Source organism: Gopherus flavomarginatus, chromosome 2 (genome assembly GCF_025201925.1).
Source record: "Gopherus flavomarginatus isolate rGopFla2 chromosome 2, rGopFla2.mat.asm, whole genome shotgun sequence".
NCBI classification, from domain to species: domain Eukaryota; kingdom Metazoa; phylum Chordata; order Testudines; family Testudinidae; genus Gopherus; species Gopherus flavomarginatus.
In genome coordinates this window covers 95,051,035-95,074,592 of record NC_066618.1, presented here as the reverse complement: position 1 = coordinate 95,074,592, position 23,558 = coordinate 95,051,035, and the positions used below count along the sequence as shown (strand labels likewise).

The window sequence follows — 23,558 nt, the reverse complement described above, 5'->3', positions numbered from 1 at the left end:
ATTCCTCCTCCACTTCCCCCGAATTGTGTGCACACAAGGAAAAACACTCTCTTCTGTTAGTCCATGCTATGACTTCACAGCACCATTTTGCTGTCTTTTTTCTATTAGATTGTAAGCTTGTTGAGACAGGGACTCTCTCCATTTTGTGTGTCTGTCAAAACTGAACACATTGTCCGCTCTTAACAAATGAAAATATACTGCTAATAATTTGCCTACCGGCATGGTCTGCTTTGAGTTAACTGTTCCTTGATGAATGTTAAGATGCTGTTTGACCAGAATCAATGGCAGAGCATCACAATGGATCTCAGACGTGATGTTTTGCAAAAATAACTGTTTTGCCTATGTGATGTCACACAGCTCTTCATTGCAAATCTGGTTTCCCCTGATCCCGTAAATTGAATTCCTGAGGCCATTTAAATCTGTTTTAATGTTTTCCAGTTGTTTTAAATTAGAATGTCTAAAGCATATAGGTATAAATTAGTAGAGGTAGTACATACCCTCATATTCAGCAAACCTTTCAGTGATGATGGTGGTAGTTTTTTGTGTCAACACTATGCGATTGTAGCAGATCTTTCTTCTTCGAGTGATTGCTCACATCCATTCCAGTTAGGTGTGCGCGCCGCGCGTGCACGTTCGTTGGAAACTTTTTACCCTAGCAACTCCAGTGGGCCGGCAGGTCGCCCCCTGGAGTGGCGCCGCCATGGCGCCCAATATATATCCCTGCCGGCCCACCCGCTCCTCAGTTCCTTCTTACCGCCGTGTCGGTCGTTGGAACTGTGGAGCGCGGCATAGCTGTCCTCCACGTCCCTAGCTCTCCTTGTTTTTCTATCGTTATCTCTATTGTAGTTGTTAATTAGACTGTTAGTTAGATAGTAGTAGTTAAGTGTTAAGTAGTTGTAAATAGTTTTTCGCCGGGGGCTTAGCCCTTCCCGGCACCCGGCACCGGGCTCATGCCTGGTTCGCCGGGCTTCAAGCAGTGTGCGGCCTGCAAGAAGCCTATGCCCACGAGCGACCCCCACGACGCGTGCCTGAAGTGCCTGGGGGAATCGCATAGATCCGACAAGTGCCGCATCTGCAAGGCTTTTAAGCCAAGGACTAAGAAGGAGAGGGATCAAAGGCTCCGGACTCTCCTCCTGGAGGCGGCACTTGACCCGGCGGCTTCGCAGGCCGTGATGTCGGCGCCGGCACCGGATCGCACCGGCACCGAGAAGACTCCCCGGCACCGACCTTCTCCGGCACCGGGGACAGAGCCTAGGCCGTCGAAGTCCACTACTCCGGCCAGGCACACCCGAGTGGAGCGCCCGGCCTCAGCATCGGCCGCGGCGCCGCCGGCACCGTCGACTCCGGGCCCGGCGGGTCCGTCGAGTCCGGTGCCGCCAAGCTCCCCCATGACATCTGGGGTCGAGATAGTGGTGCCATCTACACCAGAGACCTTCGCCTCGGCACGGGACCTCATAGCCATGACCGAGCCCACTCAGCTACCACCCCCGGTACCTCCGGTGCGGGTTGTGTCCAGAGGCAAGCCTATGATGTCGGCACCGTCCCGGGACTCTCGTTCTCGCTCCAGGTCCCGACGTCAAGGTCGCTCCAGATCCCGCCGCCGCTCGCAGTCCCGGCACCGCTCCCCTCAGCGGTACCGGTCGTACTCGCGGCGCCGGTCGACACCGAGACGGTCGCGGTCAGAGTCCAGCCGTCGTTACCGGCACCGCGAGTCCAGGAGCCGATCCAGACGTTCGCCGCACCGGTCGACCTCCCGGCGCCGAGCTGGTGGCAGGTCCCGGTCCCGGTCGACCTCCCGGTACCGAACCGGTGGCAGGTCCCGATCCCGGCACCGAAGCGGCGCCCGGTACCGATCCAGATCCCGGCACCGTGGCAGAACTCGGTCCCGCTCCCGGCACCGTTACGACTCCCGGCACCGGTCCCCGGCACCGAGAAGATCGCCCGTGCCGGCCCGCGCGGACCATTACCATCCAGGGTCCGCTCCGCCATGGCCCTCGAGGCAGCCGTCCGTGTCTTCGCTGGCGGACAGTGGGTACGCACTGGGCACCGACCGGCAGGCGGCGCTGTTCAGCGAGCCTCCACAGCAGGACGCAGCCCCACAGCAATGGGGTTTCTGGACACCCTGGGCGTATCATCAGGCCCAGGGCCCCCAACAGCTCCCTGCTAGGCCGGCGACTGCAGAGCGCAGGGCACCTGAGGCCTCGTTGTCTCGCCCCCCTCCCTCCCCGGATGGGGAGGAAGGATCCAAGCAACAGGACTCCACTTTGGCTCCTGAGGCAGAGGCGAGGGCCGAGGGAGACCCCCCTTTAGACACCTTCTTGCCGGGGGTCTCCTCATCTTCTTCCCCTGATGAAGCGGTGGCTGGGACCTCCTCCAACAGCCCCCCCCCGCTGGACCTCAGGGCGCACCAGGACCTTCTCCGGCGAGTAGCCCAAAACCTGAGTCTACAAGCCGAGGAGGTCTCGGAGGTAGAGGACCCTATTGTCACCATCCTCTCCGCAGACGCTCCCACCAGGGTCGCCCTGCCGTTCATACGGACCATCCAGGCCAACGCCACCACCATCTGGCAGTCCCCGGCCTCCATTCCTCCCACTGCGAAGGGCGTCGAGAGGAAGTACATGGCTCCTTCTAAGGGCTACGAGTACCTCCACGTACACCCGACTCCGTGTTCCCTGGTGGTCCAATCCGTCAATGATAAGGAGCGTCATGGTCAGGAGGCTCCAGCCCCCAAATCCAGGGAGGCTAGGCGGATGGACCTCCTCGGCCGTAAGGTGTACTCGGCGGGGGCGCTGCAACTCAGGGTCTCCAACCAACAGGCCCTGTTAAGTAGATACGCCTTTAACTCCTGGGTGGCAGCAGACAAATTCAAGGAGCTGTTGCCACAAGACGCTCGTCAGGAGTTTGCGGCCATCTTAGAGGAAGGCAAGAAGGTCGCACGCACGTCCTTGCAAGCCTCTCTGGACGCTGCGGATTCGGCTGCCCGTACCCTCGCGTCGGGTGTAACAATGCGTCGCCTCTCCTGGCTGCAGGTTTCCGGCCTTCCGCCGGAGCTCCAGCACACAATACAGGACCTTCCTTTTGAAGGCCAAGGGCTGTTTTCGGATAAGACAGACCCTAGACTAAAGAATCTAAAAGACAACCGCGTCATCATGAGGTCACTGGGGATGCACACTCCAGTGACGCAGCGCAGACCCTTCCGGCCGCAGCAACAGCAACAACAGCGCAGGCCGTATCTCCAGTTCCGCCAGCGGCAGGACCTTAACAGGCGCCGCGGCAGGAACGGAAGGCGCAGGCACTCGGGGAACCAAGGGGGCCAAAACCAAGGCTCCTCTAAGCCCCCGCCTGGTCCCAAGCCTTCATTTTGAAGGTGCGCCCGAGGGCGCAGTAACAGTTTCCCCATTGGATCCTTTCCCCCCGTTTTCCAACCGCCTTTCTTTTTTCCTCCCGGCGTGGTCCCTAATAACATCAGACCGCTGGGTCTTACGCACGGTGCAGTCGGGATACCGCCTGCAGTTTGTTTCATTTCCTCCTCCCCGCCTCCCTTCCTCGTCCCTCTTCAGGGACCCCTCTCACGAGCAATTCCTTCGGCAGGAGGTGCAGACGCTCCTCCGCAAAGGAGCTATAGAGGCGGTGCCGGAGAACGAGAAAGGCAAGGGGTTTTATTCCCGCTACTTTCTGATCCCCAAGGCCAAGGGAGGCCTCAGGCCCATCCTCGACCTGCGAGAGCTCAACAAGTACCTGGTGAAGTTGAAGTTCCGCATGGTTTCCTTGGGGACCATTATCCCATCCCTGGATCCGGGAGACTGGTACGCCGCCCTCGACATGCAGGACGCGTATTTCCACATTGCTATCTGGCCACCCCACAGACGTTTCCTTCGCTTCGTTGTGGGGTCTCTGCATTACCAATTTGCAGTCCTCCCATTTGGCTTGTCCACGGCCCCGAGAGTGTTTACGAAATGCATGGCAGTTGTTGTGGCGCAGCTTCGGCGCAGTCGTATCCACGTGTTCCCGTATCTGGACGATTGGTTGATTCGGGGCACGTCGGAACAACAAGTCTGCAGCCATGTCCGTGTGATCACCGACATGTTCGCCACTCTGGGCCTCTTGGTGAACACAGACAAGTCCACCCTGGCCCCCACACAAAGGGTGGAATTCATCGGGGCCGTCCTGGACGCCACTGTGGGCAGGGCCTTGCTGCCATTGCAGCGGTTCCAGGCCTTGTCGGCAATCGTGCAACGACTACAGACAGCCCCCCTGACGTCAGTGAGGACGTGTCTAACCCTGTTAGGCCACATGGCGGCCTGTACTTTCGTGACCAATTACGCTCGGCTCCGCATGAGGCCACTCCAGCTGTGGCTCATCAGTCATTACAGGCCGACAAGACAGCCACTAGATATGTTAATCACGATCCCCCAGAGGGTCTTAGATTCTCTCGGCTGGTGGCTGGACCAGTCAGTGTTGTGTGCGGGTCTCCCCTTCCACCCATCTCAGCCCTCGGTGTCCCTAACAACAGATGCCTCAGATCTCGGCTGGGGGGCCCACGCAGGGACCCTGAGGACGCAGGGCCTGTGGTCCCAGGAGGAGGTGCGGCTACACATCAACATGCGGGAGTTGAGAGCGGTCCGTCTTGCTTGTCAAACGTTCTGTCATCAGCTCCAGGGTCGTTGTGTCGCGGTGTTCACCGACAACACGACGACCATGTATTATATCAACAAGCAGGGCGGCACCAGATCCTCCTCCCTGTGCCACGAGGCGATACGACTCTGGGACTTTTGTGTAGCCCACTCCATTCACCTCATGGCTTCCTTCCTCCCCGGAGTACGGAACACGCTGGCGGATCGATTGAGCAGATCCTTCCTGTCACACGAGTGGTCCCTTCGCCCGGACGTCGCCCTCTCCATCTTCCGGAGGTGGGGTTATCCCCGGGTGGACCTCTTCGCGGCCAAGGGGAACAGGAAGTGCCAAGCGTTCTGCTCCTTTCAGGGCAGGGAACCCGGGTCGATAGCGGATGCCTTCCTCATCCAGTGGTCGACCCACCTGTACTATGCATTTCCCCCATTCCCGTTGGTCCACAGGGTCCTTCTGAAGGTGCGCAGGGACAGGGCTCATGTGATCATGGTAGCCCCGGCGTGGCCCAGACAGCACTGGTACCCCATGCTGCTGGACCTGGCCATAGCCGACCCAGTTCCCCTGCCCCTTCATCCGGACCTGATTACCCAGGAGCACGGGACCCTCTGTCACCCGGACCTGCAGTCGCTGCACCTAGCGGCGTGGCTCCTGCGTGGCTGACTGGCTCTGAGCTGCGCTGTTCCACGCCGGTGAGGGAAGTGCTCTTGGGCAGCAGAAAGCCGTCCACAAGAGCGACATATTTGGCCAAATGGAAGCGCTTCTCCTATTGGTGCGTGGAGAGAAATCTCCGCCCTATGGAAGTTTCAGTAGCCAACATCTTAGACTACATTTGGTCCCTCAAAGGGCAAGGTCTGGCCATATCGTCGTTACGAGTCCACCTAGCGGCTATCTCCACCTTTCACCCGGGTGCGGATGGTAACTCTGTTTTTTCCCACCCGACGGTGTCTAGATTCCTTAAGGGGCTGGAACGTTTATACCCTAACGTCCGTCCCCCTGCTCCAACCTGGGATCTTAACCTGGTGTTGTCCCGACTCATGGGGCCCCCCTTTGAGCCGTTAGCTACTTGCTCCCTGCTTTACCTCTCTTGGAAGACGGCCTTTCTAGTAGCTATCACCTCAGCTAGACGGGTGTCGGAACTCCGGGCTCTTGTGGTAGACCCCCCATACACGGTCTTCCACAAGGACAAGGTGCAGCTGAGACCACACCCTGCTTTTCTCCCCAAGGTGGTCTCAGCCTTCCACGTCAACCAAGAGATATTCCTCCCGGTTTTTTTCCCGAAACCTCACTCCTCAGGCAGGGAGCAGCAGCTCCACTCGCTTGATGTCCGTAGGGCTCTCGCGTTCTACGTGGAGAGGACCAAGCCCTTCCGCAAATCCCCCCAGCTTTTCGTGGCAGTAGCGGACCGCATGAAAGGGCTTCCTATCTCCTCCCAGAGGTTATCCTCTTGGGTAACGTCCTGCATCAGGACCTGCTATGACTTGGCCCACGTCCCTACGGGCCGTGTGACTGCGCATTCTACCAGGGCGCAGGCGTCGTCGCTGGCTTTCCTCGCCTGCGTGCCCATCCAGGAAATCTGTCGGGCAGCGACCTGGTCATCGGTCCACACCTTTGCTTCCCACTACGCCCTGGTCCAGCAGTCTAGAGAGGATGCGGCCTTCGGATCTGCAGTGCTCCATGCCGCGACTTCTCGCTCCGACCCCACCGCCTAGGTATGGCTTGGGATTCACCTAACTGGAATGGATGTGAGCAATCACTCGAAGAAGAAAAGACGGTTACTCACCTTTGTAACTGTTGTTCTTCGAGATGTGTTGCTCACATCCATTCCACACCCGCCCTCCTTCCCCACTGTCGGAGTCGCCGGCAAGAAGGAACTGAGGAGCGGGTGGGCCGGCAGGGATATATATTGGGCGCCATGGCGGCGCCACTCCAGGGGGCGACCTGCCGGCCCACTGGAGTTGCTAGGGTAAAAAGTTTCCGACGAACGTGCACGCGCGGCGCGCACACCTAACTGGAATGGATGTGAGCAACACATCTCGAAGAACAACAGTTACAAAGGTGAGTAACCGTCTTTTCTTTGTAACTACACTACAATTTACTCTTATTTCATATCCTTACATATGATATGGGGTATTATGAGCTTTTACTTATAATGTAGACAGTCTACTATTTATTCTTCCATGATATGGTGAGCAAACAATATATCTAAAATTCTCGAGAGAAAAAACTACTTTAGCTGCAAAGTATTTTCACCGCAATCATGAAGAACTAACTTTTTTTTTAAACTTCTGTCATTTTTTAAAATGGCACATATGATGTACATATACTTCATTTTTCCCAACCCATAAAACAATCAAGTGTGCTACATTTTAGATTGAACAGGTTTGTTTCACAGAGAAGTTCTACATATGATGCTACTTTGTTGGTGTATTTGGTGTTATTTTATAGCACGTGGAGGGCTGTCACATTTGATGAGGCCTTAAAAAAAAAAAAGAAAAAAAGAAAAAAAAAAAGTAGACTGACTTTTGATCATAAACTGTGGAGAAGAAAGTCTGAATAAATTATGTACAGCATGAAGCAAGATTTCTCCGTTTTAATATTACTCTTCCTTCCTGCAGTGTACCTATAGCTGTAAGTGGTTACTTTTACAACTGAGCTTGTTTTTTCCCAACCAAATCTTGATTAGATTTTGGTACCTAATTGGTGTAAATCTTCTCACATGTTTGTTAGCTTTATATCAATTCTTCTTAACAGATCTGTGGTACAGAGTATTAAGTTGAGAGGTAAATATACATTTTCCTTGACTTTTTGAGTTGAGCATAATACTCAGCTAGGATGTGCCTTGGCTTTGCAGTTTAGTTCTCTATTAGCAAATGCTGTTGCACTGAGTGATGTAATGTACCATTCGGGGGTTGCTTTTTTAAAAAGAAAAAGAGACTGTAATACTGCAGTAGTTCTGCTGCTAGCTTATATTGCAGAACCCACACATAGATCTTTTTTGGATCTTCTCTTCTAAGTAGAGAGTCTTTTTACACCTGTTTTTGGAAATTTCAAAAGCTTTCTTTTGTGCAATGCACCTACTTGAACTTTGTTTATATTCAGTACCCTGATGTTTATCACTCTGGACCTCAATGCTGTTTTGCATTGTATCACTATAGCTAACCAGTAACAAGGCTTGATAGCTGAACTTCCTCGTAGTATCTGCATAATATGACATAGTCATGAGGCAATCTATGGCATCGTTGTGAAATCTTATGAGCGAATGTGGATGTTACTTCTCCCTTCAGTGAATGTCTGGTGCGCAAAATAATTATGCTTATCCACCAACTTACATATATTTTTCCATCAGTATAGATTATCAGTTAACTTGATGATATGCACCTTATAGAGTGGGAAGAATGATTTGGAGCACCATACTAGGGCTCGAGACCTTCAATTCCTGTCTTAACCACAGACTTTCTCTGTGACCTTGGGCAGGCACTTCAACTACATTCCGTCTCAGTTCCCCTCTGTAAAATGAGAATAATAATTTCCAGTCTCATAGGGGTGTTGTAAGGATTAGAAAAAAATCCAGTGATCATTATGAAATGCTCAGATGCTGCTATGATGAAGATCATATAAGTACTTCAGTGTCTGAGATTAGAAGCTTCCTGTTCGTTGGCCTCTTGAAGTTTGGCTATGTTTATTTTTTTTAAAGTGTTTTCAGACTCTCTTCTGATTTTATTTTTAATGGATTTGTTGTTGCAATAGTGTTATAAACCTTTGACTACATCCTGTGCATGCCTGCTAATATTTACATGTCTTCCCACTAAACTCAGAAAATGGACAGCTGAGGACTGCTGATGTACCTCTATACTGAACTCCTTAGTCTTCTAAATTGCTCTGAACTGATCCAGACCTGATTACAAATGTTTCAAGTAAACGCAGCGACTGTTTTTTTTTTTTTTAAAAAACAAGAGAGAGAGAGAGAGATTTCCTAGCCCTGCTACATTCCCCACTAAAATATTCCCTTAGCACAGGGCATCAAGCACAGATGGGCTCTTCCACTACTGTTGTCATTAAAGCAGCACCATCAACTTGACACAAAATGAATTAAAAGTAGATTCAGATACTACGTCAGCCCCTTGATTTCATCTTTGCCATTTCTTGTATTTCAGTTCCTTTTATCTGACAATTTGCTGTGTCCCCTTTGGCAAGTCACTTCACCTTTCCATGCCTCTCCTGCCCCATCTGTAAAAGGGGACTATTTTAGGGTATGCCTGCACTACCCAAGTTACAGCGTGGGCAGTGTAGACATGCTTTATGGCCAAGAGAGAGCTCTCCTGGCGATAAAGCACTGTCTATACTGGTGCTTTCAGCACTTTTAAACTTTTGTCGCTCAGGGGTGTGTTTTTTTCACACCCCCAAACAACAAAAGTTTTAGCGCTGAAAGTGACAGTGTAGACAGCCTTAGTCTTCCTTTTTTCTTCCCATAGTTCTTTGAGATCTACAAGTAAAAAGTACTGTATGTGAACTGCTTAAAAAGTTTTATATATTCTCTCTCTCATTATATATATATATATATATATATATATACACACACACACATACACATATGCTCACTAGCCAGAGAGAGCTCACTTCTTCCTGCATACCTACAGTGAAACCAGCCTTTTAAATAGGGTGCGGAGAAAGGGAAGGTGTGCAATAAAAAAAACCAACTCCTCTGTTACTGAGAAAATGTATCATGCAAATAATTTATCAGTTTGAATCACTGGGATGAGCATTGTAAATAATGTATTGACGTTTAAATGGAATGTTTCCATACATTAATTTTAAAAACAAGTTTGCAGTGACTAAGATTATAATATGCAGCATTATAGGATTGACTTCCAAGAAAAATGGGTTACTGGTTTTACTACTATATTCTTCTAATATCTGCTGTTCTTGTGTGAAAATTAGATACTTCAGTTAATGAGCTATTAATATTAAACAGAAGTTCCAGTTCTCCTGTCTGTGTGTGTGTTTTGGAATATATAAAAGATGAAAATACTGCCTTGCATGTTACATAAATTAAATGCAATTGAAAAGCTACTGTGTCAACAGTGTGTGCAGATGTGGCCTTCCCAAAACACTAATTCATTGATGTGGATGGAGCAACACTGAATTTTCTTTTTCAATAATTTCCTAACCTGTTTCACATTTCAGCGAGTTGTTAAAAGAAACTTCAAAAATGACTGTTCCCAAAATTGCACGGTAGGGTATTCATATGCAGTAGATCACAAGATGGCAACAGTTAGTGCCCAAGTAGTGTTCATAAGGGAAACAAATGGTTCTGTTGAAATTCCTTACTCAGCAAATGGAAATACAAGTGGAAAGGCGTAGTTTCATTCAGATTTGAATTGTCTTAGCCTTTTCCTTCCCTATTGGAACTTGTCTGGGATATCAAAAATACAACAAGCCATTTTATGTTGCTCTTATGTAATTAGAGTGACTAGGATTATTGTATGCGGTTGAAGTGGTTTTATAATTCCCAGTGGTTTGGGGTACACAAAACTTCAAGTGAGAAAAAACAAATAGACAGCTGAAGTGAAACCAAATACTTTTGTGGACTATATTTTTTTTACATGTTACTTATGAGGATTGTTCATCTGCAGTATGTCTTCTGTACTTCTACTTCACAGCTTGGCTTATGTCTAGACTTGTAGGGGTGAATCTAGAATTGGTGTTCCACACATATTGTGAGACTTTCTTTATACCATGGCAGTCCTGAAAAGAAATAAAATGCTGTGTGCTTTTCCTTTCGTCTATATATTTCATCCTTGGAATGCAACCATCTTAATATTCATTCATGGGCAGCCATATATCATTGTAATTCCTTGCTTTAGTATACCTACATTTTCCCCAAAGAAGCCAATGGATTAAATCAATCCTCAGCAGAAAATCCATCAGAAGAAAAGAAAGAAGAAAAGATTCCTCTCACCAATTTTCCTCATAGCCTGATCCGTATTTGCCAAAATTCAGCATATTTTTGGTGATTTGGCTTATGAAGAACCATACTGGGGTTGCACAGGAGGTGATTCACTTCATTTCCTTACTCAGAAACGCAGTGTATTGTAGCCATATTAATAAAAACATATTCTTCTACAGGTTAGAAGCTTGCAAGGGTTTTTAATATTTATTTCAATTTCATTTTTAACTAGCTTAGTCCACAATGAAAAAGGTGCTATGTCGTCAGCCCTGGAGAAAGAGAGAAAGTTGTCCTTTCTTTGCCTGTGGAGTAGGTATAACTGGGGAAGTAGAGTACATTTCTTCACACTATCTTGCCAGTGGTTCTCAGCTCTTGCCCAAAGAATCCCTTCTGGTGTTAAGAAGATGGCTTAATCTTCAGGGGCACTCATTCCTTTGTATCTTTGCTGAAATTACCATCCAGGTTGTTAGCTGCGGTGGAGTTCTTCTTTAACATGGTCGTCTGTCAGCTAGGAACTGGCCTGATGCTACAAATTCATTTTGGTAAGCCTCCCAATAGCCATCAGATGGTAATAACTTTTTGCCAGTATCAGCCTGATCTGAATTTGAACTGATGATTCAGATAAAAGTCTCTGTATTCTGTTGTTAATCTGTTAACTTGTCCAGTCATTCCTTCCCTGCTTTTTAAAATTTTCCAGTCACAACAGTTTGATTTTCATCTCTCTTCCCCCACCTCTGACCAGAAGGAATTATTTCTTTCTTGGAAATAAGTTTACCAGCGTGAATGGGTTTTGCATAGTCTTACATATGGGAGTAACACTGATACATCTGCAGGCTGGTCCCCCACTACCTCTCAACATTTTAGCTTCAACTGGATGAGCAATAGAATAGCTTACTTTAAAGCTTAGTCCAATTTGTTGCTTGGCTGTCCAGCAAATTAGGGTTCTGAACATGAAAGGCCACTAAATGTCTATTTTTCCTGTCCAAAATTCTTGTATTTATGTATATCATAGTAATATTTCTCTGAGTGCATTGAGAAAAATTGACAAATCATTATCTTAATCCTGATAACACAGCTTCACCCTTCATAAGCAGAGAAAGCCCCTCAGTCTTTTGGACAAGAACAAAAAGTCTTGAAGCTTTATCCTAACACAGAACAGACGATAAGAGAGTGATACGTAGTGATTTAGCTCGCGAGCATACATCTTGTCCAGCTGGATCTCAGATCTTCAGCATTAAGTGTCCATGCACCCTGAGTTGCAGAGAACCTCAAAATCATGTTGCACATCCTAGTGCTGTTTTTGAGGTGGTTGTCTATGATTGCAAAGTTAGTGCAACAAAATGCTTTATACCTAGCGATTAATTTCCATATCCCTATACAAACATTAATCTTTGTATATCGATGCCACATCACTATACAACTGTGTGTGGCATCCTCACCTCTGGTCAATTTTGTTAAATTTTTGAATTCAGTAGCCAAACTGCCAATTATTATAGTGGGAACAGGTGCAATATCCTCACCCACATCATCTGATTCCTTACCTAGAGAAGTAAAAATGCTATCATAAGCATGGCCATAGTGGGGCAGGCCAAAGGTCCATCTAGCCCAGTACCTTGTCTTCCAACAGTGGCCAATGGCAAGTGCCCCAGAGGCAATGAACAGGTAATCATCAAGTGATCCATTCATTCCCTTTTGCTTACTCCCAGCTTCTGGCAAACAGAGGCTAGGGACGCCATCCCTGCCCATCCTGGCTAATAGGTCCATTGATAGCTATCTTCCATGAACTTATCTAGTTCTTTTTGAATCTTGTTATAGTCTTGGCCTTCACAACTTCCTCTGGCAAAGAGTTCCACAGGTTGACCTTGCACTGTGTGAAGAAATACCAGGGGTGAAAGTGGGCCGATATGATGTACCGGTAAGAAGCTGGTACTGTCCCGTACGCAGCCCAGGTTAAAGCACTGCCACGGCAACACGTTGCTGCCCCTTCCCTCCTCCCCCCACCTGTTCGTGGCCCTGCTGGTAGGGACCCTACCATCAGGGCTGCTGTTGGCAGAGGCAAAAGGGGCAACGTCATTAAAGTGCTCCTGCAGTGCTTTAACATCATTGCCCCTTTTGCTGTCTCTCCGGCTGCAGACAGAGGAGGGCAAAAGGGGCAGTTGCTCCAGGGCCAGTGATTTAAAAAGGCCTGGGGCTCCCGGCTGCTAGTGTGGCGGCCAGAGCCTTGGAATCTTTTAAATTGGTGGCAAGGGTCAGCTCCGCCCCTTCTGCCCGAGGCCCTACCCATTCCCAAGGCTGGAGCTGGCCCCAGTAGCGGTAAGAATTTAATATTTCTTTCACCCCAGAGAAATACTTGCTTTTATTTGTTTTAAACCTGCTGCCTATTAATTTCATTTGATGACCCCTAGTTCTTATGTTTTAAGAAGGAGTAAATAACACTTCCTTATTTACTTTCTCCAGACCAGTCATGATTTTATAGACCTCAATCAGATTCCCCCTTAATTGTCTCTTTTCTAAGATGAAAAGTCCCAGTTTTATTAATCTCTCCTCATCCTGAAGCCATTCCATAGCCCTAATCATTTTTGTTGCCCTTTTCTGAAGGTTTTCCAATTCCAATATATCTTTTTTGAGATGGGGTGACCACATCTGCATGCAGTATTCATTGTGTGGGCCTGCCATGGATTTGTATAGAGGCAATACGATATCTTCTGTCTTATTTATCCCTTTCTTAATGATTCCCAACATTTTGTTTGTTTTTTTTGACTGCCGCTGCACATTGCAACTACCTCCTCTGTTCTTGGGTGTGAGAGCCAGTCTAACGTGCATCATAGTGAGGCACGTGGAAAATAGCTCTTTATGGATTCTTGCATTGCCAAATGTCAGTGTTGCTGAGCACCCACAGTTCACATTAGAGTCTTATCACCACTACATGTGGGTGTGTCACGACTGTGGCTGAGCCATGTCCTGTGCTGACTGGCCAATGTGACCTTTGGCCATAAGGCGTATATGCACAATAGGCTGAGATACAGCATGGTCTCGTGGACTGAGAGCAATAGATTCATTTCAATTCTGGTACTGACGCCCTCTGTGTACATGGTCAAGACATGTACTCCAGCATTTTCAAATCTGATAGATACTCATATGTAGTGGTGATGTGTGTACAATCCGTTGTCCAGCTCTGAGTTTGCTGCCACGTTTTGTGGTGGCTGGGAATCCTTTAAATTTTCGGGATAAAACACTGTTTTGGAGGCCTATCCCGCCTAGGCTAACGCTGTGCTCTTAATACTGTTGGCAGAGCTGATATCCGAATTCCTGTGACTGTTGCTCTTAGAAGTGGTACATGTGATTATAGGACCCTACTCCTTCCACATCAGCTGTGGGAATTTTTTTCAAAGACACATGCAAACTTAACTAATGCATAATTTTCCTAGAAGTGAGCATACAGAAATTATTTATATGTTGGTGACCACTCAAATTAATATGCCTGATATGGGACCTTGAGCTGACCAAAAAGTAATGGATTGCCTAGATAACTGAATTCTGCTAGATGTGTTTAGATTAACTTTGTACTTCCATATAGAGAGGAAGGCAAGTAATTCTCCCTGGATACTGTGTAAAAGTACAGAAGTCTTGTAATTTTTCTTTACCTGTTGAAGAATTCTTGCGACAAGTGAAACTACTGTGAGCCAGCTCACAAAGGGTATGTTTTATGCACTCTGCATAACCATAAGAAGATCTCTGAACATTTATGCTAGACTGAGAACAAGTGGGGAGAATAATTGAAGGTGGTAATTCTCCATTGGCTTCACTCTAGAATCTTGGTGCAGCTCCTAAACTAGTATTGCCAGAAGTATAGTACAAATCCTGTCAATAAAACACCCAGCTAGCTCAAATTTCTTTTCTCTGTGGTACAGTGATCGCTATTTTAAAAGTCCAAAACTTGTCTACAGATGTCTTCTTTTTGGTTTTAATAGGATTGCAGTGCCTAACTCTTCCTTCATATTCTTTAAGCATTAATTAATCAAATGTTCTGTGTGAAATCATCTTTTGGTTGACTCCTATCTAGCTTGAAACATGGCATTTTACTGAAGTTGCTCATTCACATGTTGTGAAATCAGAAGTTATCTGAAAGATAGTCTGGCGAGAGTTGGTGGTGAGAAATTACTTTTTCCTGGTCTGGGGTGCCCTGCTAAAAACAGTGTTTTGCAGCAAAGCTTTTCAGTAAGTAACTTTGAGCATTTGCATTGTCACATGGTAGTCACTTCAGTGAGCTGTGTGCTTAGTTATGCATGTGTTCAAATGCATTGCTGGATCAGGGCCTAGAATTGTAAGGGCCACTGGATCCATTAGAAGTTATGCACCAAAGACAAAGGATGTTGATTAAGTTTATTTCCATGAAAGGCTTTATTTGCAACATGCTAGGTAGGCTTTGAAACTCATAATGACAAATTATGCAAGAAGGATGGCACTTCATTGTCAGTGTCCATAACACAATTAGAGCATCCATAACCAGTAGAGCATATAGTCCATGTGACAGACTATCCTGTGGGCAAACCCTTTGCTGCAGGAATGAATATACACTAATGTAGTAACTCAAGAAACTGCCCACGGATTCTCTCTTGAGACCATCTTTGTAAGGTCCTTATGTCAGTTTTCACTGTATATTGGGTTCTACTGCAGTCCTTCCTGTAGGCAAAGCTGGGAAAGACTGATTTAGAATATCTCAAGAGAGTTAGGTTATGAACCTAGTATTGAGAAATCCGAGTAGTGTCTTCCTCTAACTAAACTGGCCTTCTTAAGACGTACTGCCACCTTTTTAGCTCTCTGTAGTTTTATATTGTTTGACTCTTGAAGAGTTGGTAGATTACTATATACAGATAGATTTGAAGAATGGAGAGAGGAGCATCTTCCCATTTCACGTAAGGGGCTCCATATTAACAAAGGATACAGCTGTAAACAGAAGTTCTTTTGATCTTATTCATTGTGTTAGTTTTGTGTATGGCTTTCAGTAGAAAATATACAAAGGTAAATGGAAAAGATCTTTACAGCATATACTGGGTGTTTTCATTCTCGGAATTAGAAAATCTAAGGGAAATGGAACAGCAGAAGAGCCAGTGGAAAATAATTTTTAAAATGGTGTTGCCTGTGGTTTACAAATTGGTAATTAGTTAAACTGTAGCGTGGCTGTTCCAGTGTTTTTTGTTTTACTTCAACCAAGATTTAAATGTCTCATTTGCAGAGAGCTTCAAAAATTTTCTTCTGTGTAGCACTTTTTTTTTTTTAAACCTTCTAACTTTGGATATTTTCAAGTGCTGTTTGAATAATACTGAACAAATATATTTGACAAAAAATTCAAAACCTTGTAAGTGTTATAAAACATTAGTTCTCTGGGTAACAAAAATGTGAAAAACATGTCAAGCTACAGTACAAGTAACAGTAATATAAAATTTATTTGCAAATGTTTGAGTCCTAGGATGGTTTAAAGGACTTGTCTTTTAATTAAAAGTGCCATACACTTAGTAAAAATCCATGTTAGTTGAGAAATTGATTTTTTTTTTTTTTTTTTTTTGGAAAGCTGAGTTTTCTTGTATGGGGTAAATGTCACTCTGTTCGTATCTTAGCTTTGCTGCGAGTTAGGACTTGTACTATTCCACCAGGTTGTCATAGAAACGCAGCTAACTGTCATCTCAACTCGGGCTGCTGATGGTTTTATTTGTAGGTTTGCAGGATTATTAAAATTTAACAAAAATTATTGATTTGCCTTTTATTAATGCTGGCTTGTGTTTACCTTAGAAGTTCAGGCTGCATAAAAGCTTTTCCTGATAAGAAAATATTTCTAAGATGTTAAGCTCAAGTACATTAAATATGTTTGACATTTTCTCTCTCATTTAGAATGTGATAGTAAACTTATATTTTTTTCACAAATCATTTTTCATTTCCTTTTTTTACAGTGAGGCAAAAATTTCTTAAATTCGCCTTTTGCCTGACTTTTACTTTACATAAAAGATACCTGTAAGAAAAGCATGGAGTGGGTACATCATTGTGGCTAAAATTTGAAGTTTTCATTTTGTATACATTTTCTTGAAGCCTGGGAGAATGCTTCAGTACGCTGAGTTTTGAAAGTGTATATATTCATTTTATATGCATGTGCAGGAAAAATTTAGTTTCCACTCATAAATAAGACAGGCAAAACTTATTTACAGTAACCCTCTCTAACGGCCCGTGGGTGAATGCTTGTATGCAAAATATTCGAGAGACTAGAATTAACTTTTTTCACATTGGTTGAACATATGATGTCCAGACTTCAGCAACATTTTTTTTATTACAAAGACTATTTGCCTAGATTTGAATTTGTACTTCACATATTTATATCAGGATGCACAGATCACTGATGCATTGCAAGTGTAGTCTTTTGTAATGATGTAAGAAAAACAGTAATGTATTAATTACAATTTTCATCTGTGTAGGATTTGGAAGCACAGGTAACTTAGCTGACTTTTATATACAGCACTCTAATTTGACATTGTCATTCTGACTGGTAACAACTTTGTTCAATGTTGGATTTACTGAATAAAATTATTTCTTGCTGGACATTTTGACATTTCACTTCAGACAACTATGTCATGGTTCTTGACATACCTATATTAATTCCTTTTGTATGCAGCCCTAAAACTCTCTCCAACAAATTTTAAAAGAACCTTTTATTCTAGCATGTATACAGTAAGTTGATGGTATGAAATATTGAATTTCTATCATGGTTTCATATTTAATTGTGTTTTCTGGAAAGGAACATATATCATGATAACATTGGAGATAATAGTTTAAACAGTCTTAGTAGTTAAGTATATTAAGTAATCATATTGGCTTTTAATATAGCAAAAGACTGGTGTGAAAGGCTTAAATGTAATACTGTTGGTTTTCTTTGTTTCTCCATTGGGAGTTATATAGTGTTTATACTAATTAGACATGAAAAAAATAGCACATCTATAGCACCTTTTGTCTGAGGCTCTCTGTATGCTTTATGAATATTAATTGAATCTCCTACGCCCCTTTTTGAAGTCAGTGTTAGAATCGTTTCACCCATCAGTGGGGTGGAACACTGGAGCTGTTTTAACAGTGCACAGCAATGATACACGTCAGTTTGAGGGCAGAAAGTGAAAAAGAATACTATATCCGGTGTGTATACACTAAATATGTACTTTTGATAGTGGTGTTCTCATTCTAAGTGAGAATAGGGGGATGTGATTGTAGATGTACTACTTCATAGTAAGATGCTTTGGAATATATAGTATCAAATGAAGCTATTAAATATAAAATGTATCCATTTGAAATAAATATATATATTAAAAACAGCAGTAGGGCATTTTGTTATAAACACCTAAACTCTGTATTGGACCTTGAGCATTCATTTATAGAAGGTACACAACTAGAATGACTGACTGTTTTGGTTTGATCGGCTAGCTTGCTTTCTTTCTTTCTTCCTCCCTCTCTCTCTGTCTCTCTCATATCTAACCATTCACTTTGTTACTTTTATGTGCCTTTCCTCAGTCCAGAATGGTGATTGGATGACTACATAGTTTGTTTAAAGGGTAACAATAGGGTAGGTTTGAGGTCCTACAAATGTGCTAGATCACAGTTTATCCATATGAAGGTTATTGTGTCCAGATCTTTTTCTCAAACAGTTTTGCAGCAACATTTCTACTTTTTGTTTGTTTGAACATAAAACCCATTGACATGTTTGATACAGGTAACACATTCCTAGTAGATATTTTTATTTTTATTCACAGCATTTTGTGTCTGTCCTTCCTACCGAGGTGCAGCATCTTGTAAAGGTCTTCAAGTTTCTTGTAATGTGCATGCTTCAACTCGGAGCTAAAAGTGGCTACAGCTGCATACTTTTTTCTTTTTTTTTGTTATCACCAACTTTGCCATATCCATACTTTATTTTTTTCTTAATTGGGAATGAGTAACATTATTTAACAAAGTACCCATGTACATTTTTCCTGCTTGTTACAAATCAACTAAGTGCCTCTTACAGTTGAACTGTATCAATTTACTTATTTACAGTATTGTATTTAGTTGCACCCAGAACTCTGGTACCAGTAATTGGAATGTGAAGTATAGTGGCTGTTTTGTTGAGAGATCATAGAGAACCATCTATGGCTGTTGCTGTGTGATAGTATTTGGGGAATCTGAGTATTTGGTATTTAAATTAAACTTTAAAACCCCCTCTTTTCCCCCTCCCCCTGCCCCAAACTCTTAATAACATAGGAAGATGAGAGTGAAGAAGAACCCAAGCTGAAGTATGAAAGGCTTTCTAATGGAGTGACTGAAATTCTCCAAAAGGATGCAGCCAGTTGCATGACCGTGCATGAAAAGGTACCTTTTTATTTTTTCTGAGTGTGGATATGAACTAACTGTTTGCTTGTTTTTAAAGTATCTGTCTGTCTGTTATCTTTATCAAAAAAGTTAGATTTTGGTTAAGGAACTGACAAATCTGAAGATCGTCTCAGCTAAGTACAGTACAAGCTGAGCTGACTTAATAGTAACCTCTTGTTGGACACTGTTTCTCTCCCTCTCTCCCTCCCCTCTTGGGGTAAGAGGTAAGAATTCCATATTTTGTAAGGTGGAATATTTGTATGAGCTACTGTGAGATTTAGTTCTAATTATAAACTTATCGTGGCCTAGGATCGAGATGCAGTCCCAACCATACTTTATCAGGTAAAGAATTCAGCATCTTTTGAATCATTTCAAACAAACTCAGTCCTGCCAGGGAGTGATTTTGTGGGAGCAGGTATTCATCTGTAGAAGACAACTGAGATTTTGTTAATAAAACAGGAAAGTTAAAATATATTTATTCCTAATCCTTTACAAGCAACCTATGCTCAGTAAACTCAGACCAGAGGGTGTGACTCAAAACCTGTACTAATAACATTAGTCTAAAAGACGCAGGAGCCAAAGAACACTGAAGACAGAAGGGCTTGCACTGATGAGAATAAAAGTACAGTTTTGTGAGAAGAAGATGGAGTGGCAACTTCAACTACGGTTTTTGTAACTCTGTGTCCATCAACTAAGCAATTTTTCCTTTGCTGTTATAAAATATTAAAGACAAGGTGTTGTACATTTGAAAGTGTATGACTTTAATGACTCCTATCAAAAAGGTGTTATAATATATTAAAAATGTAATATTACAGTTGTATTTTTGTATATATATAATTTTCTGGCAGATCATAATGGCTGCATACCAGCTATCACTGGGGTGTCTGTGATATGTTGTTTTGTTATACATTCAAGATTAAGACTTGTGCTGAGTGTTTCTTTATTCAGAATACTGGCGCAGCTGCTAAAGAGGCACTTTTTAGGGTAGTGAAAGTTCTTGTTTTAAATTTGTTAAATTTTAAATTTAACTGTATGAACAAAAAACTCTTAGTCTCTCTCTTAAACATTAAAGATTTAAAATCAAACAGATGTTTTGAAAATTGGAAAGAAACTTTTCCTAGTCTGGGATCTTTTTTCAATTTTAAGTGAATTTTTAAACTCAACCGATTTTAAATAGAATTTTATGTATGAAATTTCCAGAATACCAACCTTAACTATAGGGTCACAAAGAGTGACACTACAGTAAGGCTGTTTTAAGTATTCAAACACTCTTAGATTTCTAGCAAACTAGATACACTATTTATGAGGAGGATCAATATTATTAGAAGCTAGGAGATTGGTCTTTTGGGAATTGGTCTATTACAACAGAGAGCCTAAAAGCAAAGGTATAGAGTGTAAGCTTTCCCCCCGTCCTCCAGGGATGAAGTGGAGGTTAAGGAAAACCATACAAAAGAGTTAGCATAAATGAAATTGTAGTCCTATTATACACATACTTCTGATTAGAACAATTTGACTTTGTTGGGAATCCCAAATTCTGGCTTATATAGTCAGACTAATTTCTCCTTGGAATTATTTTTTCTTTCAATGCTATAGCATCATATTTTCACCAGGCTCGCTATCTGCACTTGATGACTAATCGTCCTGGCACCTGGTGCATTCAAGCAGGCCTGTGCAGTGGAATAGTCATACCTAGTTATGTCTGCACACCTGATGTTTTATTAACCAGTATTGATTTTTTTACCCGGGGGACTTTTTTCTTCCTGAAAAAAGGCAACCTTGCAGGAGTGAAAGGCATTGCAGGGGATGAATTTCTAATGAACCCCTTCTTTCCCTTTTTTTTGACTCCTCTTTAATGTAGCTTCATATTTTAAGTGCCTGAACTGAAATTTCATTTTAAGCAATTCCATTTTGATAAATCCTTTTAAACCTTGACTTTCTGTAAGGTTATTTTTTAAAGAGTGTGCTGCTTGACTGACACGCTTAGTAGTGCTTGTAAATTTGAGCATTTCATTACTGGTTGCAATGAAGCATGCTCACATGCAGAGAAATACAGAGAATTTAGGAAGCTAGGCCATTTGAGTAATGCTAAACAGAAAAAAAAGAAAAGTGTGGGGGGGGGGGGGCGGAAGGAAAAACCATCTGTCATATATCAAGTAACCCTGAAGTTTCTGCTGATTTGTGTAGGGTTAGTTCACACTGTTCAACTAACTGTGGGTCTCCTGGAATCATTTGCTTTTTTACATCTATCAGATAAATGTGTAGTTATGTGTATACGTTGAGAAATGATTTGTCATAATTAGACTATCATAGTACAAAATGGCGGATGAATGCATGCATCATTAAACGTCAAAATATCAGTGTCAAAGAAAATTAAGAATCAGGATAATATTAAATGCATTGGATCTTTAAACAGCTTTCCATGTTATGGGATTCTGTGTAATAAGGGCCTAATAGTTGATAGCTTTGTTTTTGAATATTTATTGTATTGTCAAAGAAGAATTAAAAGTAAATAGCTTCTTAATCATTTCCATAGCTTTATTTTCAAGCATGTGTTACCCTTGCTTTCACACTGCATTTTTAATTTGCTGCCACAGTCCATCAGGCAATATGTATAGAGTGCAGACATACCATTAGTTGTCAGTAGATGAGGGTTCCCATGACTCATTCTGACAGCTAACCTGCACGATCACAATAATATGGGCTTCAAGCCTTGTTTTATTCTTTAGGTGCATCCAAAATAAGCTTCGTCCATAGAATATTGTCTTTTAGGTTGCTGTAAAAAAATTAATCTGCTGAATATCCTGGAGTTCTTTACCTGGTGGGATTTTTTTAAAGTTGCAATGTATTTATTTAATCAGTCTCTTTCTCTTTTTCTTATCACAGTTTTTGGCACTCGGCACACATTATGGCAAGGTTTATTTACTTGATGTCCAGGGAAACATCACCCAAAAGGTTGACATTGTAAGTAAAACATAATTTAGAAAAAATGTATTGCGATGCAAAATATCGTGATGTACCAAATAGTAAATAAGGTTATTGGTCTCAGTACACCTGAAATTTTAAAAATACATTTAAAAAACTCCTCCTGATATGAGAGGATGAATATGAAACATGGAAAAAGACACATTGTCTTATGTGGACACATCTCAGATTGCATGTAGGATGTGTTCATCATTACTACAGAAAAGGAAATACATATTTGTGATTGTAATTAACGATAATCATCTCCCTCCTCTGGAGGCTCTTGACTTCCTTAAGGTATTAGCCAACTTATTAGCCGACTCTTGTTGATTGTTACTATGTGTGCTATCATCTTATCAAGATGCCAAAAGTAATTGAAAATTGATTGATTGCCTTGCTAGTTCAGTTTATCTACTGCAAATATATAAAGCTAATATTTTATGTGAATGTTTTGAAGCTTAGACTCTTAAGGGATTGTATTGATTGAAGGAGAAGAGGCATACTTTTTTTTTTTTATTGTTGTTCCTGGAATCACTGAGGATGAATGAAATGTTGAATTTAAAGCTGTGTTCTAAGATACTGAATGCACGTTTTTAAAGTATGGAGGGTTTGAGTGTGTGTGTGTTACTTTCTTTTTGCTTTGTTTTATTTTAGTAAAGTTTTTTTTTTCTAGCGTTATCACAAATTCCAGTGGGCAGACATCACTTTTTCAAAAGCAGCATCAGCTCTTGTCAAAGTATCTATCACAAGATGCCGACATGTTTGCAAAATAGAACATATGTTCTGAAGCTGACACAGCTAGCTGCACATGAAAGGTGAAAGGTTATATTTTTATATTTGAACAATCTAATTACACAATTGTTTCCAAAAAAATAAAAACCACAAAAAAAAATCTCCTAGGAACAGCCTTTGAAGGAAATTTTATATATTATAGTGGTCAGATTGACAGTGACCTTACTTGAGATTAGTGAAAGTCAAGTTAACTGTGTGTGCTCCATCAGCCCAGCAGGGTAGATGCTGACTGCATTTAATAGATTCATAGATTCCAAGGCCAGAAGGGACCATTGTGATCATCTAATCTGACCTCCTTTATGACACAAGCCATAGAACTTACCCAAAATACTTTCAGGGGAAGAAGGGCTGTGCCTGGTTCTCTTCCATGTTCTGATTACTTTACACAGGTGCAATTTGCCAAAGACACATACTTGTAATTTTACTCCAATCTGATTTATTTGAGGTAGATCAGAATTTTATCTAAATCCCAATATCTTCATTTTTAAGCTATGCATTAAGGGACTGATCCAAAGCCTATTAAAATCAGTTAGTGTCTTTCCCCTAGATTCAGGCCTGAAATGCATCCGCCTGATAGTTCTATCTACCCCACAGATGGACTCTGTGTGTTACATGCCTGAAACACTTCCTCTTGTTGCAAGTCTCCACTTCCTCCCCGTCCTACAACTAGTGATCGCTAACGCCCCAATCCTACAAGGTGATCCACATGCCTGCACAAAGCCCTGTTGATTTCAGTAGAGTGCACTTCATGGGCATAAGGGCTTATCTGCACAGATCCCAGGCAGAATCAGAATCTAAGAATAATATGGATGCCCTACCAGGAAATAGAGGTTAAAAAAAACCCCAGTCCCTC

The 23,558-nt window shown here is 43.2% G+C and overlaps 1 protein-coding gene across 4 annotated transcripts in view; it reads left to right on the top strand.

Moving 5' to 3' along the window:
- The window catches only part of VPS41 (VPS41 subunit of HOPS complex), a 169,802-nt gene that overhangs the window by 9,833 nt on the left and 136,411 nt on the right, over window positions 1-23,558 (top strand). For all 4 annotated transcript variants that reach the window (XM_050937689.1, XM_050937690.1, XM_050937688.1 and 1 more), the window contains exons 3-4: window positions 18,845-18,952; window positions 21,836-21,913. In XM_050937689.1, coding sequence (XP_050793646.1) covers window positions 18,845-18,952; window positions 21,836-21,913 — 186 coding nt within the window. The remainder of the gene's footprint in view (window positions 1-18,844; window positions 18,953-21,835; window positions 21,914-23,558) is intronic.